We start from the raw sequence: 21,725 nt of genomic DNA on the forward strand, positions 1-21,725 counted from the left end.
CTATGGCTCCATTCCAAAATCCAACTGCTTAGCGACAAGTGAGGGAACTTAATCCAACACAGTAAAATAAGGGGACATGTCACCTGAAATACTAAATAATTCTCATCACTTATGCCCACAAGAAGATATTTTCTTCAAGTAAACGAAGAACTATCAGAATGATCAGGAAACAAAGATTTCCTTACAGAACAAGGGGACTAAAATGAAGCTTGAGAGATTGATCTACATTCACTTTAAGAAGCAATTAAGGAATAAATAGAACAGGTATTTAAGAGTATGGAGCAGACTGTTCAAAACTGGTCCTGAGATGCCATGTGCTCTGTCTGCAAATTACGAGTCTGCTCCTAGGGAAAGGGACACAGTTGTGCAATCACCTCCTAGGGACAGGAGCAGCACGAAAGGGAAGCCTATGGACCTCTAGACAAGCCAGTAATTTTCCAGATAGAATTATGTGATAGCAGCAAAGGCTCGTACAGTCAATTAGATCTGATCCAGTTGGTCTCCTGCAATTTTCTCTCGCTCCCGGACAATCCTTCTGAGTTCAAATGAGAAGTGAAACTCGCTCATTTGTTTGCAAAGGACAAGAAGCAAGGGATCTGTATTTGTGACTCCTCCATGCCACAGATCCTGCCAGAAACACCTCTGACAAACAGGAAGCGGCCTTTTGCAGCGGTACCGTGCCTCGAGTCATAGAAGTGGCTGCAAGGTCTTTTGAGCTTGGGGGAAAATACTACTAATGTACTGAGTTTCCAGCAATGAAAATGGACTATGAACTGCGTATGACGGATTTTAACCGTCTCCTGATCCATCTGATACCTGACCATGGGAAGACTGCAGGTAAGAATTATCACCGAATTGTTGCCGTCTTCTCTTCAGCAAAACCATGCTTCAGAAAGAACTGACTAAAAGAGATAAGGCAGATGAAGGCAGAGCTTCTGCATTTCTCTGAAGTCAGGGGAAAAAACAGGGGTTTTTTTCTTGCTCAGTTTGGAGAAAGAAGATACCCATTTCCTTGCTACTCAAAGGTAGGAATGTGGCTTACGGCTCTAAGATCAAGATGTAAAAATGAGCCACTTTTAGGAAATAATTCAGCTGAATAAACCTTTTCCTTCCAACTCCAGATGACATCTGCCTCAGCTGTGCAAAGCACACAGAATCCCAGAGTGCGTCAGGCTGGGAGGGAGCACAGAGGCTCATCTGCTCCAGCGGGGCCATCCCAGAGCCCAGAACAGAGGCTGAGCAGGGGAAACCACTGCTGCATTTGGAGTCACGTTTATGATAAGGAACTTCAAACACCTTTTGCAAATCTTGAAGCCCAGTGAAATCAGAGTGTAGTAATTGTCACAAAATAAAAACAAACAAAAACCCAACAAACAAAAAACCCCAACAAACAACCAAACAGAAAGGCAATCATCAAAAGACACAGCCAAACCCCAAAACCTCACGAGGAATTCACAAAGGCAATTTTACATTTTCATAAACATTTCATGGCAAAATATATACATATATATTAGTTTGCTATTATACTTTGTTCAAGAAGAAAACAGGTTCAAGTTTTATGCATACACTCTGCTGCATCATATTTTTTTAAAAAAATATTTCAAATTCAGATTAACACACTAAAACCCTGATCAGGCACTGGGTACAGCATCCCAAAGGGCAAGCTGCACAGAACCACAGAGTGGTCTGGGTTGGCAGGGACTTTAAAGATTGTCCAGTTCCAATGCCCTGCCACGGGCAGGGACACCTTCCACCAGCCCAGGGCACCCACACGCAGGGCTGAAGCCACTGAGGCTCCTGCTACAGTTACACAAAAGGGGTTACTCAGTCAAAAGAAGAGAAAACCAAGAACATTAATAACATGCAATGGAGAGTTTAATTGAAACATGCTCTCTGAAAGGAAAAGAAGCAGATCACATCTGCCGAGTTGTGTAGCACCTGAGTTAGTGAAGGTCCTGGAAAAGGTGGCAGCTGCTCACTGGATGGAGTGCCAGCAGGAAGGTCAGAACCTAGTGGTAGCACCTACGGATAACGAAGAGGAAACGCGTGTCCATCAGACATGGAACAAGGATCGGGTACCAAGCTACAGTCACTCATGTCATACAGCAGAAGCCTTAACTTTTTTTTGGTAGAGAAGTCCTTCCTGGACAGTTAGCATAGAGTCTTTAGGGACTTTTGCAACCAAGCTGGGGGAAGTTTGCTTTGTTTTTATTTTATAATCCAGATTATCCTCGAGCAGCCACGATTTCCAGTTTAAGCAAGCTGTAGTATCCAGGAACAAAGTATCTTGGGGATAATATTTTCAAGTCTGGAAGAAACGCTAAAATAATTCTTCCAAGAAGCCTAATTTCTAAAATGGTACAAGAATGTACTGAGTCTCCTTACAACAGATCTATGTTAACTGTCCAGTAGAAACTGCTAATTTTTCCAAGCAACATGACTTGAGAACACGAACTGTCAGTGCCTGAAGATGTCTCCACTCCTTGAGAAAGAGTTTTGGAGAGCTCTCACACCAATCTTTTGACCCATCACTTCTTTTTGAGCCCGAAGGGTTTTGATGACCCACAGAAGGTGATTAGGCCATGCAGATGGGTAGGGGCAAGTCATCCAGGTTATGTGGAAGAGGTTAGAGAGACTGGAAGTGTTAGAAGGAGGCACCAAAGCCTCCCACCAGGTCAGACAGCACATTCCAGTTAGTCATCTCCATTGTTAGGGAAGGGGGAAGGTCTAGGAATTAAGCAACCCATGACACAATTCGCAATTCTTATTCTCTGCTGACACCCTGAGGTTTGCCAGTGCCCATGGAGTGTGAGCACACACACACACAGGCTGTGAGTTACAGTGCCCATGGAGTGTGAGCACACACACACACACAGACACACACACACAGGCTGTGAGTTACAGCGTCCATGGAGTGTGAGCACACACACACACAGTCTGTGAGTTACAGTGCCCATGGAGTGTGAGCACACACACACACAGGCTGTGAGTTACAGTGCCCATGGAGTGTGAGCACACACACACAGACACACACACACAGACACACACACACAGGCTGTGAGTTACAGCGTCCATGGAGTGTGAGCACACACACACACAGGCTGTGAGTTACAGTGCCCATGGAGTGTGAGCACACACACACACACAGACACACACAGGCTGTGAGTTACAGTGCCCATGGAGTGTGAGCACACACAGTCTGTGAGTTACAGTGCCCATGGAGTGTGAGCACACACACACACAGGCTGTGAGTTACAGTGCCCATGGAGTGTGAGCACACACACACACACAGACACACACAGGCTGTGAGTTACAGTGCCCATGGAGTGTGAGCACACACACACACAGGCTGTGAGTTACAGTGCCCATGGAGTGTGAGCACACACACACACAGACACACACACACAGGCTGTGAGTTACAGTGCCCATGGAGTGTGAGCACACACACACACAGACACACACACACACACAGGCTGTGAGTTACAGTGCCCATGGAGTGTGAGCACACACACACACAGACACACACAGGCTGTGAGTTACAGTGCCCATGGAGTGTGAGCACACACACACACAGTCTGTGAGTTACAGTGCCCATGGAGTGTGAGCACACACACACACAGTTATAGTGCCCATGGAGTGTGAGCACATACACACAGTTATAGTGCCCATGGAGTGTGAGCACACACACACACAGTTATAGTGCCCATGGAGTGTGAGCACACACACACACACACACAGTTATAGTGCCCATGGAGTGTGAGCACATACACACAGTTATAGTGCCCATGGAGTGTGAGCACACACACACACACAGTTATAGTGCCCATGGAGTGTGAGAACATACACACACACACACACACACACACACACACACACACACAGAGTGAGTTCCAGTGGCTGTCCCTGTACTCTCTGAGCTCTGCAGGACAGGGGGACAAGGCCACACTCCACTCCAGGGCCCTTCTGGCCTGCAGCGTGTTACACCACAGCTTAAAGTAATGCCTCCGATTGCAGCAGGAGCTGCCCAGTGAAGAGGCACTCCCAGAGTTACCTGTCCTCCCAATAACACCGCAGCAGGGTTAGCTCAACTTTGTTGTTCAGCAGTGGTAACTGCATCATTTAGTTTATAAATCAGAAGTAAAACACACTTTAAATACATTTTCAAGACCAGCTGAAACACATTTAACCGTCTAGGTTAATACTCTGGCCATAAACCAAATAAATACAGAATCCAGCAAGCCCCAGAAGACTACAGCCATAAGCTCCTTAATGCTCAGCAACAACACAAAGTGAAACTAAAATTAAGCTTTGTAAAAAACCAAACTAATTTAGAAATGAAAACTTCAGAGAGGAGGTAGCATTTCTACAACTGACAATCAAAAACTCTGTAACATTTATTACATTTAAACCCAAGTCTTTGTAATTACAGGTTTGCAATTAGCAATTTTCTAACTGCTCCAACTGCTCCTGAATGAACACCAGTTCCCATTTTTTCCTAATATTTCTTTCCTAATTTAAATTTCATAGAAATATTAATGGCTGCTGCTGTGTCTAGATTTCCTTTTCCACTTTTTTGGCACATATTCCCACTCTTCCACAGCAGATATTTTCTACTGCCTTTGACTACGAAGAGTACATGGCACAGCCAGACTAGTAATGAATGGAGATGCTGGGAGCTCAATCTGAATGGCCTGAAACTGGTCAATAGCAAGGCTGGCTAAAGACACCCAACACAAAGTGTTGAGGAGTACAAAAATACATCACAGAAAGTAAAAGAAGTAAATATTAAAGATTTTGCTTTGTTAAATACCTGAAAGTCTCTTCAATTTATTTCCATTTAAGGGCTACCCTTCCATTGAAGGAAAGGACTACCAAGAGTTTAAAATACTGCAATGTGCTGCGTGCCCACATAGGCAGACATTAAAAAGAAAATTTCACTTATTGATATATCTGGTTGGTGAGCAGGTAACATCCACAGCACCTCTCAAGTTGTTACCGTGAGTCATTATTTCTTTGTGAAAGAGTGTTTTGCTTGTAGAGCATGAGCCAGTAAACAAAAACAAAGTTTGTTTTCCGGTATCTTTTAAATTTCTCAAAATCCTGCTCTCATAAATCTAGCATTTGAAAGGAAAGCAGTATCCAGGTATCAAATGAGTAGCAGAGAACTTTAAAAACAAACGAACAGACAGGTTCATCCTTGACTGTAAGGAACAGGCTCATGACAGGAAGCAAAACCAGGCTATCTCAAAGCCACCACTCTGCGAAATATACAACCAACTACCTCAGTCTAGTGGTTACGTACAAGATAAAAAGCTATTTAAAGCAAGACATCCAAATTCTATTTGGAAAAATCAGCATCAAGAAAAACCCCAAACAAACACAAAAAGCAAACTACTCCTTGTAGTTTAAGGAGAAGAAAAACTAACAGTGACATAAGACATCTCTCAGAAGCATAAAACAGAATTGGACTTTTCTCTGCTCATTAGGGACAAACCAGAACACCTCTTGGGACACAAAGCAACAACCAGAGCATAAACCTTTCGATACTACATTAAATGAAGCAACTTCCTCCAGAATAACTATTTTTCTCTACAGAAAGGCTCGTGCCCAAGGCGGCAGCTTCCTGCAAGAGCTGAACGTTCCTTACCGGTACCCTGCTGAGGGAGGGCTTGGAGGGAGAGCTCCCCGCTTTCCCCGCTGCCGTGGCCACGCTGCTGGAGGCTGAGATGTAGCTCACCGGGGTGAGCACCTGCCCGGGAGTGGCAACCGGGGTCAGCCCCGGCAGGCCAGCGGCTCCGAGAGGCAAACTGCTGGGAGGAATACAAGTGCTAATGGACGTCAGGGGTTTGCTCGGTGCAACAGCGGTGGTTGGGATGCCAGGAACAACGGGCGTTTCCACCACCAGCGAGGTCTCCAGAGACACCGAGGGGTGCGCCGCGCCCACGTTGCCGTGCTCGCTGAACAGAGAGCGCAGCTTTTCTTCCAGGGTCTTGATATCATCGATGCCAGGGGCTTTAGACTGAGCATCGGCATCGGCCTCCAGACAGTGAACGTGAGGCTGGTTGGGCAACGGAGCCGGCTGGGGCTGGCTGTGGATCAAAGTCTGCTGCACCGCAGGCACGTTCGCGACCGGCTGCGGCAGCACACCAGGTAAGGGAACCTGGGGCAACATGGGCGTCGCGCCCGAGATCTGCGGCAGGACGGGCGTCGACGTAATTCCCGATGGAACGAGCAAGGGGTGGATCGCCGGCTGAGACGCCGAAGCGCATACGCTCGACGCTATCGAGGATGACAGAGGCGCGGAGATCGGAAGAGACAAGCCAGCTGCATTGCAGGGGTGCGATTTATCCAGAGAGCGCCCGCTCTCAGGCAGTGCCTGCGGGGCGCTCACCACCGTCGTTTCTGCCGGACCGGACACAGAGCCGCCGCTGCTGAGCTGGGGAAGCGGCACGGCCACGTTCTGAGCCAGGGACAGGGCGGCGGAGCTCTGCGGCGCCGCCACGCCGCTCGCAGTCTGAGGAGCGGACTGAGAGGTCGCAGCCGGCGCGGCGGCGCCGGGAGCCTGGGCAGACGGCAGCGCCGAAGACGACGGCGTGCTGCTGCTGGGGGCAACGTCTGCAGTCACCGCTTGGGCAGGCTGGGACGCGGCAGCTAAGGAGAAAGAAGCCGGAGAGCTCACGCTGGAAGCTGCTCCGGTCGACTGCTGTCCAGACTGCGAGGCTGGAGGTGGAGAAACAGAGCTTGGCACGCTCGTGCTTGGCGCAACTCCAACAGCTGCGTTTTCTGAAGGCAAAGTAACAGATGCTGGAAGAGAAACACCGGTGCTGGAGGAAACAGACACTGAAGAAGTAGCCACAGATGCAGGAGTTGCACCGCTGCCCGCCATGGTAGAAAGTGCAGGAGGAAATGGTGGCATTGTTTGATTGAACACTGGAGGAGCTGTGCTAGGTCCTTCTGCCATCTGAGCATGCCCCATCTCAGAGAAAGCTTGCTGCAAGCTCAGCGATGACGCTGAGTGGGAGAGATTCATTCCAGGACCATGTACAGGAGACGCTGCAACTGGAAGAAAATAAAATTATCAGTCCGCCTGAAGAAGTTCATTACTGTATTAGTGTCTATGGCTAGACTAAGAATACATTTTCCTCTTAGCATTTAAAAAAAAAAACAACAAACCAAACAAAAAACCCACACCAAAACAAACAAATCCAGGCTTGTATTAAATTACAGAGTTATGGTTTCAGAGTCGTGCAGACAGCTCATCAGTTTTCCTCCAAGAATCCTGCATGGTATGACCTGAATTACAGTCACCTTACCAGCACAGACAGCTCCCTACCTGCCCACGTACTTTGAGAGGTCTGCAGGAACAGTTTAGTTAACTAACTTCACCGTTTTGACGAACAAAGGCACCAGCTTTTAAGAACCTGGACAGCTCACCCATATCCGAAGTCTCGTTTCCTCCAGCAAGAGCAGATGTGAAAAAGCCCTGTTCTTTCAGTCGGCTCTCGGGGACCGGGCTGACAATGAACCGTCTTCCCGCAGAATGGACAACCTGGGTAAAGGAGCTAGAGGGAACCCCTAAACAGAAAGAAGGTGGATCTTTAGTGACAGGGGTCGTAACTAAATACAGAACCTGCAATACGGAATGTGCACTCCATCATACAAAATAAAAACTTGGCTGCACCCATCCGCTGAAACAGAAAAAGGTAACTGTTGAAAAAAAATCACAAAAGACTTACCTATTCTTTGTGGCATGGAAGATGTAGGATCTGGCTGTTTGAACTCTAATTTCTGTAAAGTAAGATAAAATTTAAACTTCTATTCTGAAACAGAAACCCACAAGATAGTTCTTAAAATGCTAGCTTACTGAAATGTGGGCATTTAGTACCTGGGACCCAAGCACCATCACCAAACTAGAGGAATTCTGCCCAGATAAATGTCAGCTAGAGTGTTTTTAGAGACTCTCAGCTTAGTGACTGCCAACGTAACAAATGGATCTAAAAATTCTCTTGGAAATCCAACTGATTTCCTTAAACATCCTACAGCTAAATGGATGTTCCAAACTCATTCTGGGCATAGTGAAAGCAGAGATTCGGGAAACGTCACCACTCTCAGCACCCAGCAAACAGTTTCAAAAGCTGTGTTTCCTAACCAAGCTATCCAATCTCTTAGTACTTCACTGGGTGGAGAGCCTGAGAGCAGGCTCTTGGTGTTTAGTGAGCAGCACAGGGTTGGGGTTTTACTGTCCTACCTCATAATAATCTCAAATCCAAGAAGCATCAGTATTTAAGACTGTCTGTTTAGTGGACTGTTAGAAGATTCAGCAGCTTCAGAAGTCTTCAAACACATCAAAAAGTAAGACGTCTGTTATTCAGCTTTCTAACTTAATTTTAGGCACTCACTCTGATATGAAGCTTTCTCTTTTGTTCTTTTAATTATTGGTCTTTGGTATGTCTCACGACAGGAAGTTTCTATTTCTAGCTAGCTCTACTCACAAAACCATACCACCCAAATGGAGAATAGCAGCAGCAGAGGCAGTCTGTCCTTCACATACCTGTGACCCCGGGAAGAAGCTGTCGTCTTTCGTCCGCATGCTCTCCAGCCCCTGATCCCCTTCGGGCTCCACACTGGCATCCTCACTCAGCATTTCATCTGCCTTCTCGATAATCTCTCGTACCTGTTCTACAAATGACTCTCGCTCTGTTGCTAAAATAAACTCGTTCTGCACCTGTAAAAGAACAAGGCCACATTCATTTTCCACAAACGATTGCAAAGCAATATATTGAATAAATACAATTTGCTCTTGGTGCTAATGTTTATCTTCCCTTTGCGGCTCTTCTGAACAAGATGAAAGTGGTGACACCTCAAGAGACAAACAATTGTTTATCAAATTACCTCCAGCACAGAAGTGTGTTCCCTGGTTTAACCTCTACTGTGGAATCTCACTTCAGTTAAAGGTGAATCTCACTTCATCAAACTGTCACCTCAAACTTTGCTTAGCACAGGAAAGTTTAAAATAAGCAGCCTTATCTTACTGTAATTCCTCCTAATGAATGCAATGTGCATTAAGAGACAGATCTAAAGAGAACCACAATATTAAAGAAATTGAAAATTCTGTATTGCAAGATGTCTTCTGTGCTTCTCTCTATGCCATACAGAACTCCTCCTCTATGCAGGTTGCACATCACTGATTTAATAAAAGCCAGTATGAATTATGTTCCAAATACAGGGAAAGGAAGATTGCTCAGCCTGTCTAGTTCCAGTACATTGTACTGCTTTATGAAAATAACTTCTTTTGCTTATCTTGGACAAAACCAGTTTTAACAAGTATACTTGGTAGTTAGAAAGGTATTTTTGATTTGGTCTAACCCATGAGAGCATTCTGTCTCCTGAAATGAAGCATGGCAAAGCTCACAGAGACCGTCTATGAAACAGAAATAGAGTTGTCAGTCACAGAGTCTGTGCTGGAAAAGAGAGAGAAAGTGCCTTAGAGGAAAAGCTTGAGACACTGCTTTTATATCAAATCCTGGGATGCTGGTTCAAGAAAAGCAAAGTCAGGCGTGATGTGCTTATATCAGCCTTTGCAATGCAGAATACTAGCTAAAGAAATCTTCAGTACTTTCAGTTTAGGACCAACAGGCACCTACATGGGGTATGCCTAACAGTATCATGGTTTAAAGGAAACAAGGAAGTCTTGCAATCAAAAGTTTGCTCAATAGTCAACAAGGAACCCATGAGTACCATGTTCCAGACTCAGATGTTTGAATTAGATTGCACACCTTTAACTGTGTGACTGCATTTTGGACGCGAAGTTCACTTATTTTGCTCCTACTCATCTTCAAATATTTGTGGGTTTTGTCGCTTGGAGAGCGTTTGTGTCTTAGTTTGGGTTTTGCTTCTTTAGTTTTCATAAATCAAACATACTCTTATTTCTCCATAGGATCACTTCAAGTTTAAGGTGAAGAAAGACATCTGTGTACTGTCCGTATTTCCGGGCACATGACCTCATCTTATTAACTGTGCTAATACATGTACTTAGGCAAGAACCAACTTCTTCCTCTTTCTCAGAAAGCCATTAGTGGCAAAGAATTTCTCCCATATCACTGCTTTGGTTCCTTTTGACAAGTACAAATCCAGCATACGTGTCCTAGGGTAACTTTATGATGCTTGTATCCCCAATTGTCTGTTCTGTTTGTGCTGTATATTGAGTCCTGTGCCTTTAAGACTGGTTCTAAGAGCAAGGAGAAGCGCGGAGTTTGTTTTGAGAAAACTGCCTGACTCCTCCACATTCTTCTGTAGACAGCGTGTTCGGTGGAGGCTTGGAGAGACTGCAGGACAGAGATCTTTTTTTGCTTTTAGTTAGTTTCAGCTAGCTAGGGCAGAGAAGTTCCCTGGACTGTTTTTCTTCCTTTTTCTTGGGACTGTTTAAACCTGCTCTAGACTGAAAACCCAGGGGAGCACTGGGGGCTTGCACCTGCGGCCCACCGGGGCCTGGACCTCGGCATTTTCCAGCAGCGCCGGAGAGACTGGGACTGAGGAGAGACTGAGAGAGAGCTGAGCTACACCCACAGCAAGAACTTTCTGAAGTGAGACGGCAAATTGAGAAAGAAAGGTTTTATTGTTTCATATTATTCATTCTTTATACTTGTAAGCACTTCATATGTTTAGTAAAATAGTTTTTTCCACTTTTCTCCGAAGAAGTTTTTTTTTTTTTTTTACCGGACCTGTTAGAGGGAGGGGCCACTTAGGCTTGCTTCCTTAGAGGGATCCTCTACAGGAGTTTTCTCCCAAATTTGTCCCAAACCAGGACAATACGCTAACTCAGACTCTGCCACCTCTCTAAGCAAAAGAGAAACCCTGCACAGTTGCTCAAGAAGCTGTCTTTTGTCATCCCCACTCTTTAGTAACACTAAAACCATGCCAGGCTCATTTAGACTGTGCCAGACCAAAAAGAAGAGTTTAAATTTAAAAAAAGAAATGGGGATTCTATTCTATGCTATTCTCATTTGAAGGTATCTCTATAGGGCAAATTCTTTCCTGTGCCTGGCCATCATACATTGAATGGAGAAGTTTCTTCTTTTGATAAAATTCAAAGGCAGCATCAGTCACCATGTACTTTCAAAAACCAAAATGCAATTCCCCTTTCTAGCTTTAAATGCAGAATGTTCCTATTTTTAATTGACAACGATGGTGAAACACTTGAAGAGCAAGATGTAGCAATGCCTGCTCTTAGAAAAGCAAGCAGAATTTTCTTAACCAGGCACTTCCAGAAGGTTGCTTGCAGTTTTGAAAATGTCAGATTGAAAAAAAAAAAAAGCAACCAAAAAAACAGTAGCAGGTTTTTTACTTGATAAAACCCTCAATTCTAAGGTAAAACCTGACAAATTTTCATTGTGACTTGTGCGTGCAGCATTAATTAATAATCAGACTGCTAAACCACTCTGTGCCAAATTTCTATTTGTGGTTGTGTACCAATAAGGTGAACACACATCATGCTACATGGGAGACCAATTCTAAACCATAAACAAAAATTACAACTGACTGGATTCTTCATCTCTAGAATATATCTTACCATAATTGTAGCTATTTCCTCAGGGTTATCACCATCCAAGTCAAATTTGAAAGTAACCATTTTCCGATTGTGTGTCTCTAGCTGGCATTCCACTACCCGATCACCTTTGTTTGAAACCTAAAGCAAAGGAAAAAAGCCTTCAAACCAAAAGCACAAGAATCTGAGTTCACTGAGACAAACTGACAGTACTGGTACGATACAAACATGTTCTATCATTCCAGTCTAATAACTGGTGTCATGCAGAGCAGGATTTTTGTCTGAGGAAACATCGAATATTCTGGAACAGTCTGTGGAACCACTGGTAGCTACGCAGGCCAATTTTGCCATATCTAATGCTCCAAAAAGCTTTTAATAGACGATACTTGGGACACTTGTAGAGGCTCAAAAACACATCACTACTACTGAATTACCCCTAAAATAACCAATACTCACATTCAGAATTCTCAGTTTCGGCCTAGAAGTCTTCTCATGGCGAGAGCGGCTGCGGACAGACCTCCGCATGTGGCGCTTCGTGGTCCTCCCTTCGTGCCTTCCACTGGAAGCTGGGACGTTCTCGTTGCCATCACTCAGTCCTGAAGCAACATCAGAATGTGCACTAGAAACAAAAGGCAACTTCCTGTTAGTATCCATGCATTCCATAAGTGCAACAATACCCCTTACCTACCACATGATCTTCTGTTCTGGGAGGTGGAGATGTGTGTTAATCACCGAGCAGGGGGAGAGATCCTGTCAACACCTCGGGTTGCTTACACAAATTCTGACTGTAATTATTTTGCTACACTGCTTGCAAGCTGAGTTGTACAAATCTATCTTACGTTTTCAAGCCATTTGGAGTTTGAACTCTGCTTAAGTGCCAAAAGGACAAAAAAACCCTATCGCTTATGATCCATTTGGCGTGACAAATAAAAAAGTTAATCACTATACACAACCATACTTATTCCCTCCCTAAATCACAACCTACTTCATCCTTCATGACCCTGTTTTTCCTCTAGGAACTTTAGTTATTCACATTCTAAGGAGCACTCCCAGTGGAAAAAAAAAATATATCCTCAGTGAAAAAATATGCCTAAAGATTATCCACGGAAGTATAATCTAACACATGAGACTGAAGCTCAGTTTGGTGAAAAGCAGCAATGCTCACCTGTCCATAGAAGAAGCCAAAGGGGTAGACTGAGCAGGCTGTGTCGCTGGAAGAGTCTCTGAAGAAGCAGTCTGTGAGACTCCCTGAGTACCCTATGGATAGAAACTACAATCAAGAACCCCCCCAAAGAGTACAGCTCCCCTTCAAGCAACCCAGTCACCGTCAGTGTTTCCTCCCAAACCAGTTGTAAAGCTGAAAGCTCTGCCTTTTTAGAAGTCTAAACAGCTGGCATCTAGGACAGCTTTAGTTTACAAGATACTCTAGAGCAAACTGCAGTGAAGCCAAACGTCATCCGAGGAGAGGTGAGGAAACCAGCCACACGTCCTTCCTACTGCCACATGTCACTACAGCTGGCCATGCAGTCACAGTCTTACTAACAGAATGTGCAAAAGGCAAGCCAATGCAGAACACAAAGACAGTTCCAATTCTCCCTGCAAGAACCACACTGCAGGGAATAGGCGTAACGACAGATTCCCAAAGGCTATCGACTGCAGCTCGTCTTTGATACAAAGAAATGTTCTACAGTACTAGCAAGAAGTGAAGTGTTTTACTGCTTTTTGCCTGCAGGATGCACACTCACTTCCCAACAGAACAACCAGTGGCAACAAGGTCCCCACATTGGCATGACATTCTGCTGTAAGAAAAAGGTAATTTGAAATATTAACTTTCCACTGAAGACAAGCACAGGAGGGATGAGTTCCCCACAGAGATAGACTGTTACATGAGCCAAACACCCAGAATCTATTGTTGCACTATACTCCGGGTATTTACCTCCACGGCTGCCTGCTGTGAGGAGGCAGACGAGGCCTGCTGCGCTAGACTCACAGGAGGCTGCGGCACGGGCACCTGCGCTCCCAGGCCGCCCACGGACACCAGAACGTTCTGCTCCCCGTAGGGCTGCACAGCGGGAGCCAGGTAGCCTGACTGGGCCACGGCGTCTGCGGGCAGGGGAGGGGACAGCACGGCGGAGGGAAGGCTGGCTGAGGCCGCGGCCGAGGAAGGCGCGCCGCTCGAGTCCGCTGCGAACTGCGGGGTCAGCCGAGACGGGAAACCCTGCAACAGAAACCAGGGAGCCCACTCAGTCAGTGGCAGAGCTAATCAGGGAACGAGACAGTAATAAAAAAACTATCGGTTCCAGGGGCACGTTCCAACCTTCTGGACTTGTTCAAGCACTCCCAAAAATCCTCCCAAAGAAGTGGAGCGAACTGCTCATGCAGGCAGCATGCAAGTCACCACACCCAGACAAGCAAATTCCCACTCGGAGTCCCAAGTCTTAGGCAAAACAACCTTCATCTCCCAACTCCTGAGCTGCTTATAGAGCTTAAGATTTTAAAGCCTGAGATCAGAAATGAGTTTGAAGAATCTTCAGGCTGAACAGCTACGGCTCAGATGTTATACAACTGCTGCTGATTCTTGAGATTAAATAGCAAAACCACTCTTGTGTTCTTGCTGTCCTCTCGTAATGAGCTGACCCAGAAACAAGGAACACTTCTATCATTATTCAGGTTGTCACTCTTACAGTGAGCGATCACACGAAGTCGCTGAAGCAGTTTGTGCCCAGCAGTCCAGCAGTTCACAACCAGCATCAGGTACTTACGTCACATCCGAGATCCATGCTGCCTGACTGATTCCTATGAATTCCCTGTCCCACCCCTTCCCAGACTTGGAATGAAATACTGACATTGCTGAATATGCTGCCGTTGATTTTCTTTCCAACACACATCTCTTATTTTTAAAGTTCCAATTTCTTATTTTCTTTTTCCCCAAGCTGACAGATCTCATGAATATATATATAACTGTCTTCTCTCACACAGTGGTTGAACAGAGCCCTGCACTACGATTCCGTCATTTTAGACAAATCCCAGCGCCAAATATGAAAAAATTCAAAACACGTGGTTGTCCAAGGGCTTTTTTTTCCTTCTCTCCTCCTTAAAATGGTTATTTTTCACACAACAGAATCTCTCCTGCGGCTCAGTGGCTCTCGTATGAGTAGTGAGCTGGCCAGGGCACACGGCTCAGGTGCGGTACCTTAGAGGAACGGGCAAAAATGCGGAGAGGAGGTCTGCTGGCTTGCAACAATACCTGGTAAAGAGCATCTCCAGCAGGAAGCGAAGCTTCAGCAGCTTGTCCAATGCTGACTGGCAATCCCACGGCCTGGACAGGCGGCTGCAGGAGCACCTGGCTGGGCAGCTGAGCCACAGGCTGCATCAGCGCGGGCAGCTGGCTAGGGACAGCGCCGCCTCCCACGGGAACGGCGGCCGCGGCGGGCGCGGCCAGCGGGAGCAGCGGCTGGCCCAGGCCAGCGGCCATGGGAACGGGCAGCGACGGGAAAGCCGCCGGAGCCGCCGTCACGTGAGGAGCCGCTACGGGCAACTGAGAGCCCGGGAACTGGGGAAGCGCGGGAGCCGGCAAGGCCTGTCCCACGGGCACAAAGTGAGAGCCAGCGGGGACTGCCGGGGCAACCGGAGGCTGAGGGAGAGAAGATGCTGCAACGGGTAATTGAGGCTCGCCTTGGATGATCGACACTGGTTGGGAAACAGGAAGCTGGGGAGGTAAAGAAAATAGAGATAGATTTTGTTTTTTAAAGCAGGGCTGCGGAAAGCAGAGTTTTACACATTAGTCAAAGAAAGCATTATTCCAGTCACAGCGCTCCGTTAAAGCGGCTGGGGAGCACGGTTGGCAGAGTGGCTGGGAAGCCGGCTGTTCCAAACAGTCCTCGCTTTGCAACGCTTCCCTTGAAGAACTGGACGGGCTCTCGAAACAGACGCCCGCGGAGGGTGAAAGCAACATTTGAATACCCTGAAGCACTGATTCGTGCATCAACAGAATCAAATTCCCCTCAACTCTGTCCCCTGACCGAAGCCTGCCCTCTTACAGCAAAGGAGGACAAATCTTACAACAAATCTGTCAGCTTTGAGTACGGGGACTAAAGCAAAGGAGAATCAAAATCCACTGTGCCAGCATTCAGAGAATGGCAGGGAATATGTCAATTAAAGCCAGCAAATGATGCAAGTGGAAAGGCAGTTTAGATGAACAAGCAACAAAACAATAATTTTAAAAACAAAACTGCGGCTCACACATTCAACAGAGATATGAGCCAAAATGAAGCAATATTCAGTAACAGAAGCTTCTTGATCAGGAAGTAAAGGAGAAGAGCTGAGTAAGAAAGATGACAGAATGAAGAAAGGAGTCCTATAGTTCACTACCTAAATAAGTGAATATGTTTTACACAAGTAATGGTGCAGAAGATAGACAGTGGATGGGAAACAGAGAAATGACAAGTTCCTGAAAATACGTTCTCAATGCACCATTCATCAATACGCCTCCTGATATTTCTGACAATTTGAAGATCTTTGTGCATGGAAGTGCTCTTCTTCCCTCAAATTACCCATGACTGCCACATGTAAAAGGGTTCCCAAGACATTTTCCAACAAAACTGACAGTTATAGTACAGTAAGAATACTCTTGTTTGGATGAATGCTCTGAAACCATTAAGAAAGATGACAAAAGTGAAAGCAGCAGCATATCAAATGTACCAGCTGTGAAGAAGAAAAAAAACAATAAAAATCTTCTGCTAGAAAGAATTTTGTTTACCTGTGTCCCAGCTGCTGCCTGAGGCATTGGCATGATCTGTGAAGTTTGAGTTTGAGAGACAGTTTGTGCAGGAGTGGTGCTGGCAGAAACTGAGGGCTGCTGCAGCTGGTATTGTCCAGGCTGTTGGGAAGAGGCTGGCTGCTGTGCGCTCTGTAGCAGGAGAAAGAGGAAGAAGCTGTATTGCCTCCTAACAGAGGTTTCTTAAAGCATATCCTACTCAAATTCTGCTTTTTACTCTCTCCTAAGTGACAACAGTGGTTAAGCTTTAGCAATTACTTATCAGCATTACTGATACGATTTCATTATCGACACCAAATCTTTCAACAGAATTCTTTCACCTGTGAAACCAAGAATGAAGATTCTATAAAGCAAGACAAGGCAGTTAAGAGAAGAGAATGTTGCACATCAGATTTCCAGTTAGAAGAAATCATGAGAACAAAGTCTGCCAGTCTAGACAGTCTAATCTGCAAATCCTGACACGTCTCCCCTTGAACGGGACCACCACTGCAAGCTCAGGGGGGTGTTGGGAAGACAGGCACGGGAAAACAAGCATTAACATGATGTTTAAGATAAATCTCAGAAAGCCAATGCGTGTTAGAAAGTTAGGAAGTATCATAGCATGTTAGACTGGGTGAGAGCCAGAGGATTCCTTTGCTGTAAAACTATGGGTCAAATGGTGACAGAGGTAGTCAATTGCTCTTCAAAGAGTCATCAAAATTCTGAGTACACTCTGAGTACTTTAGTCCTGAGTTTAGGAACTGTGAACTTACCTGCTGAGTGTGTTGAGTAGGCTGGGGTGGCACCGATGCATTGCTTGAGGCTGGCTGGCCTTGCACCTGTGTCTGGAGGGAAAAAAAAAGGGAATCAGCTGAAAAAAACTCAATGGTTTCTGCTGCAGGCAGTTAAAAACATTTCTGCCTGGAATGATCTGGCTGGAATAGGTTTCTAGCTTGTCCCTTTGGACAAGCAGTCCTTCTGGCCAAATTCCTTTAGAACAACCAGAACAAAGCAGTGACCTGGAGGAGTTCTGAACGTCATTTTAAGTCTTCCAAAATAACAAATACAGAAAGACTCTGCAACCCACATGCCCCTCAACATGAGACAGAGCAGCCTACCAGCTGCTTCTTCCACTGATCGTGCTTTAAGAGCAGGATGCCTCGGTATGGTAACTGGAAATAGATGCATTAAGCTTTACCTTTACATGTGTTTTAAACAGAGCCAGGCGGGGCAATAAAAGGAGGCTACATGGAAATAAAACTATCCATTAAAAAACCAAGCACAAAGATATACAGAATTCTAGACCAATTACAACGTACCCAGTACACATAAATGTCACGAGTTTCCTTTGAGAGGCACGTCAAAACACAGGCTAATAATCATTTCCAGAGTCACTACCATTCAAAGGCTACCAAGAATCACATATGGAGGAATACGAGGGTTCACATTCTAGCTAAGACAGAGTTTTCGAGTAAGCAACGAAAAAAATGGATGAGTGGCATACGAATGAATGTGGAAGATGCAGAGGAAAATGGAATGGACTTTCTTTCTCATTTTTGTGGCTGAATTGTTTTTTATCAGAGCCCAGGATCTGCATTATTGTTTTTGTGACCACTGTATTTCTTTATCAGCTCCTGGGAGAGAACTAGACAAAGACCTCCAGATGATCTCCCTGAGCATGCACCGCTTGGATGAGCTGCCTTTGGAAGAAGCATGTCTGGTGCATATGTATCATATCAGAAATATCTATGAAAATTCCTTAATGCTGTGATCATTCAGCTTAGAGAAGCTCATTAGGAACAAGTCTGTTAAAATTACATGCTTTTCTAATTATGGAAACTTTGGGGAAAGCAGACTGCCAATGAAGAGAACCATTTTTTTCTTTGCTGTTCTAGAAGCTTCAGGCCCTTACTGGCTAGGATCTAAACATCCCACTGCTGGAACGTGTGTTGACATTGACTCAGTTCGGGTTTCAAATTCTAATCTTCTCATGAATTATGTAAAAGATCCCAGAACTTATATTCTGCCAAAAAAGTGACCTCTTTTTTTTTTTTTTTTCCAGATGTATTTCAGATTCATCAGAATTCACCTCCTGAGTTTTAACAAAGGTTTATGGAGAAAAAAGTCTCCATGTAGTTTCAAAGTTCATGAGTAGGAGATTCATTCTACAAGTTCTACAGCACGGCAATTGCTATCTCTTAGACTAGTGAAGAAAGCTGTTCCAGCTTTTCTAAAACACCTTTAATATCCCTTACAGAAAGCCTTAAATACTTAGTTCTTGATCTTAACACAGAGAGCAAAATGACTCTCCTTCACAAAAATCCCAAAGTTGCTAGTACTCCAGTAACTAAAATGTCAAACTCCCTAACTCCAAGGACAAAAGAGTAAGAGAGAAGTCTACTTAAAGTAAACCCTCTCTTTTCACAGCAAGTTATGAGACTTCAGACCAGGAGTGCAGACACAATGTATACAGACACACACCTCACAGTGTACAGAAAAGCGACCATTGCAAATGCAAATAGCACAGATGCTGATAAAACACACGTCTCCACACTAAGCTTCAAGCTTCCACTTTTGCCTTTTTAAAAGGACACCACACAAGGCATTACACCATGGGGTGGCAACACCAACTAGCAACAGTTGTTTGTGCCATTCATTAACTACTCAGCCTGTTCGGCACCTTCAAATACTTCTTCAACAAATACATTTCCAAATCCGTGTACCCGTACATAACACAGCTCCTTCCATTCCTCTCTTCCCACTTTCTTACCCCCAAGTCTAGCAAAAGCTCTTGCACTTTGGACAGTCATCAAAATAACCTTGTTGTCTAATGAAACATCATTTGTATAAAAGGTCAACCTCAAGTGATACATTAAAATGGCTAAAGAGCAGCAACAGAAACACAAAGCAAGTTGTAACCACCACTGCTGATCCTAGCTCTGGAGAAGATACCTTTCATTAAGACCGCTGTTTAAAAGCCAATTGGGTACTCCAGCAACCTCTCACCAAAAGAGCAGCTAGTTCCAGGAGGAACACTGACCATTTTTTACTTTTAACACAAAAGCCCTACCAACAGCTCAGCCAAATCTCAACACAGACCAAACGGTTGCCAAGGCCTCGTTATTTCATAGCAACCTGGTTAAGTTAAAGAGTTTTGGTGGAAAGACACCCCCATGAACGCTAATTCTTAGAACCACAGAGAGCAGGTCTAAAAGCAAGGTTTCCCTTTAAGCACAACTTATAAAAAGCAGCGAAATTGTGGAAGGGTTTGCTCCTGTAACCTGAGCATAGGATGCAGGTGGTCCTGATGAAAGCGAGGTGGACAAGGCCTGCTGAGTTGAGGCTCCCTGGGGGAAGCAGATGAAGAGCTGCGACTCCTGCAACACCTTCTGAGGCAGCTGAGCAATGGGCAATGAGAAGTCTGAACCAAAAGCAGAAGATGATCCCCCCGTAGGGGGAGGAGACTGGAAATCACCAGTGTCAGAGGAAGTCAGCTGTGAGGAATCACTGGAGTATTCTGGGCTTCCTTCTGGCCAGCTGCGCCTGGCAGAGCCCCCTCGGGGACCCGCTACCCCAGCACCCAGCCAGTGCCACTGCTCCTCTGTCACAGGCTGCAGCCGGCCGTGCGACCCTACGCCTTGGCTGGGCTCCTCTTGGCTGGTCTCCACGGAGCCCCGGCGACTCCTGTGGGCCCGCGGGGGCAGAGCCGCCCCCTCTGCCGCAGCAGAGCTCGGAGCGTGCACGTGGAACTCAAAGACACGGCCGGCTCTGCCGTCGGCACCGTGGGACAGCACGGCCGGGGCCGAGTGCGGAACAAATACCTGCTGGAACGTCATCTGAGCCGCCTCTGCGCTCAGGGGAGCCGAAACGCCGGCTAACGGAGAAAGGGGCCCCATCCCCGAATCCAGCCTCAGGTTCTGAACGTGTCTTGCCAGGTATGTTTGCCCCGATTGGAAGTCGAACACTGAGCTTTGTGGAGGACCACCTTGCCCATGGTTTGACTCAGAGACCTGCTTCAAATGCCGTTCGGTCGCGTGAGAGTTATAAGCTACCGGCTCATACTGCTCCGATACCTGTGACGGATAGTGCATGCCCACCAAATACACAGCTTCCGGATGCATCCTGTAGTGAGCATCCTCTGGAGGTGTTGGTCCAGATCTATAGTCGCTGTGGACAGGAGCTCGCTCAAACACGGGATTAACTTGCACGTGCAGAGGCTCTCCAGCGACTCTCTGAGCTGCTGTGCCCAGCATAACAAATGCCTCTGGAGTCCAATTGGTGGGACTACCACCGGGTGGAACTAAACTCTGGCCAGTCTTCAGCAATGGCTGGAAGTGGCAAGTTTGGGCTTCCAAAAATGAAGTGCTCTTGCGCCGCTGAGCAATTGCCACCTTCGGCGGGCAGACAGGCGGTGGTGAGAAAGACACCGGCCGTTCGTGAACGGTTGGGAAAAAGATCTGTGAATCTGGGAACGGTGGTGTTCCCCCACGAGGATGCTGAGGCTGTATTGACATGAACGAGACAGGTAATTCATACATTAAAAGTGAAAGCACATCAACATGCACAGTTCACTAGGCAGTTCTGTGAAGTAACTTTATAGAATTCATACTCAATTCATGGTCAAAAACATACAGTACTTAGGAATTAGGTGAGTTGTAAATATCCATTAAATACATCCATGGCAGGCATAGCTACAATTGGGAACATTTGCTGGTGTTAGAGCTGCTTTTCCAGTTCGATTCCGAGAGTTCACAGAAAGAAACCGATTTTGATACTGACAACGGAATGAGACTTGTTGTAGCCTAGCCATTGTGGTCAGTGGTTGAAATCCAATCAAACCCCTGAGGTCACTGCCACATGTGGAACGTGAAATTCAGAACTTGAGAGCAGCAACAATGCAGAGCCTCTAACGTGCACTTAGAAGATGATATTAGATGTTGGCATTTTCCAATACAAAAATCACAGTGCTAGTTTCCTGTATGCTATCCAAAAAGTTAAAAGGAAATATTTTATAAAACAAAATTGACCATTTAATCACTTATGATCAGACCTTTTCATATAGAAAATTAGCACTCATTAAAACAAGCTTAACTCTTGCCTGGACAACAAAACACTCACAGGTTCAATAACAGCAGAGTCCTCAGGCAGTTCCACTCCATCTGAGGTACTGCGTCAGAGGAGGCTCATCTTATTTGAGAGTTGGAGGGAATATTTCACTAAAGAGAGCTCTGTGTAAGAATACCAAACAATTCAGTCATTTCGCGTTGTTTCATCTCTGCCTGCAGTACGCCCAGAGACAATGTATTCTCTTCCCTAATGGAAAAAACAAAACTCGTAGGAGTCAGTAGTAAATATACTGTCCAAGACAAGTGGCATTTAGGACTTTTTCAAGTTGCTGTTTCCACATTGTTTACTTTCTCCCCA

At 45.7% G+C, this 21,725-nt stretch overlaps 1 protein-coding gene across 9 annotated transcripts in view; it reads right to left on the minus strand.

Annotated features, from left to right (window-relative positions):
• WNK1 (WNK lysine deficient protein kinase 1) overlaps positions 1–21,725 on the minus strand; it is a 100,468-nt gene that overhangs the window by 16,323 nt on the left and 62,420 nt on the right. For 5 of the 9 annotated variants that reach the window (XM_040062112.2, XM_040062109.2, XM_040062107.2 and 2 more), the window contains exons 10-22: positions 20,375–20,803; positions 17,075–17,146; positions 16,305–16,454; positions 14,793–15,254; positions 13,482–13,763; positions 12,711–12,802; positions 12,002–12,164; positions 11,570–11,686; positions 8,552–8,725; positions 7,737–7,788; positions 7,435–7,575; positions 5,648–7,059; positions 1,939–2,022 (exon numbers count right to left, since the gene is read on the minus strand). In XM_040062112.2, the coding sequence (XP_039918046.1) occupies positions 1,939–2,022; positions 5,648–7,059; positions 7,435–7,575; positions 7,737–7,788; positions 8,552–8,725; positions 11,570–11,686; positions 12,002–12,164; positions 12,711–12,802; positions 13,482–13,763; positions 14,793–15,254; positions 16,305–16,454; positions 17,075–17,146; positions 20,375–20,803 (3,630 nt within the window). The remainder of the gene's footprint in view (positions 1–1,938; positions 2,023–5,647; positions 7,060–7,434; positions 7,576–7,736; positions 7,789–8,551; positions 8,726–11,569; positions 11,687–12,001; positions 12,165–12,710; positions 12,803–13,481; positions 13,764–14,792; positions 15,255–16,304; positions 16,455–17,074; positions 17,147–20,374; positions 20,804–21,725) is intronic. The other 4 variants (XM_040062115.2, XM_040062114.2, XM_040062111.2 and 1 more) reach the window with 3 other exon arrangements.

Source organism: Hirundo rustica, chromosome 4, assembly GCF_015227805.2.
Source record: "Hirundo rustica isolate bHirRus1 chromosome 4, bHirRus1.pri.v3, whole genome shotgun sequence".
NCBI lineage: Eukaryota > Metazoa > Chordata > Aves > Passeriformes > Hirundinidae > Hirundo > Hirundo rustica.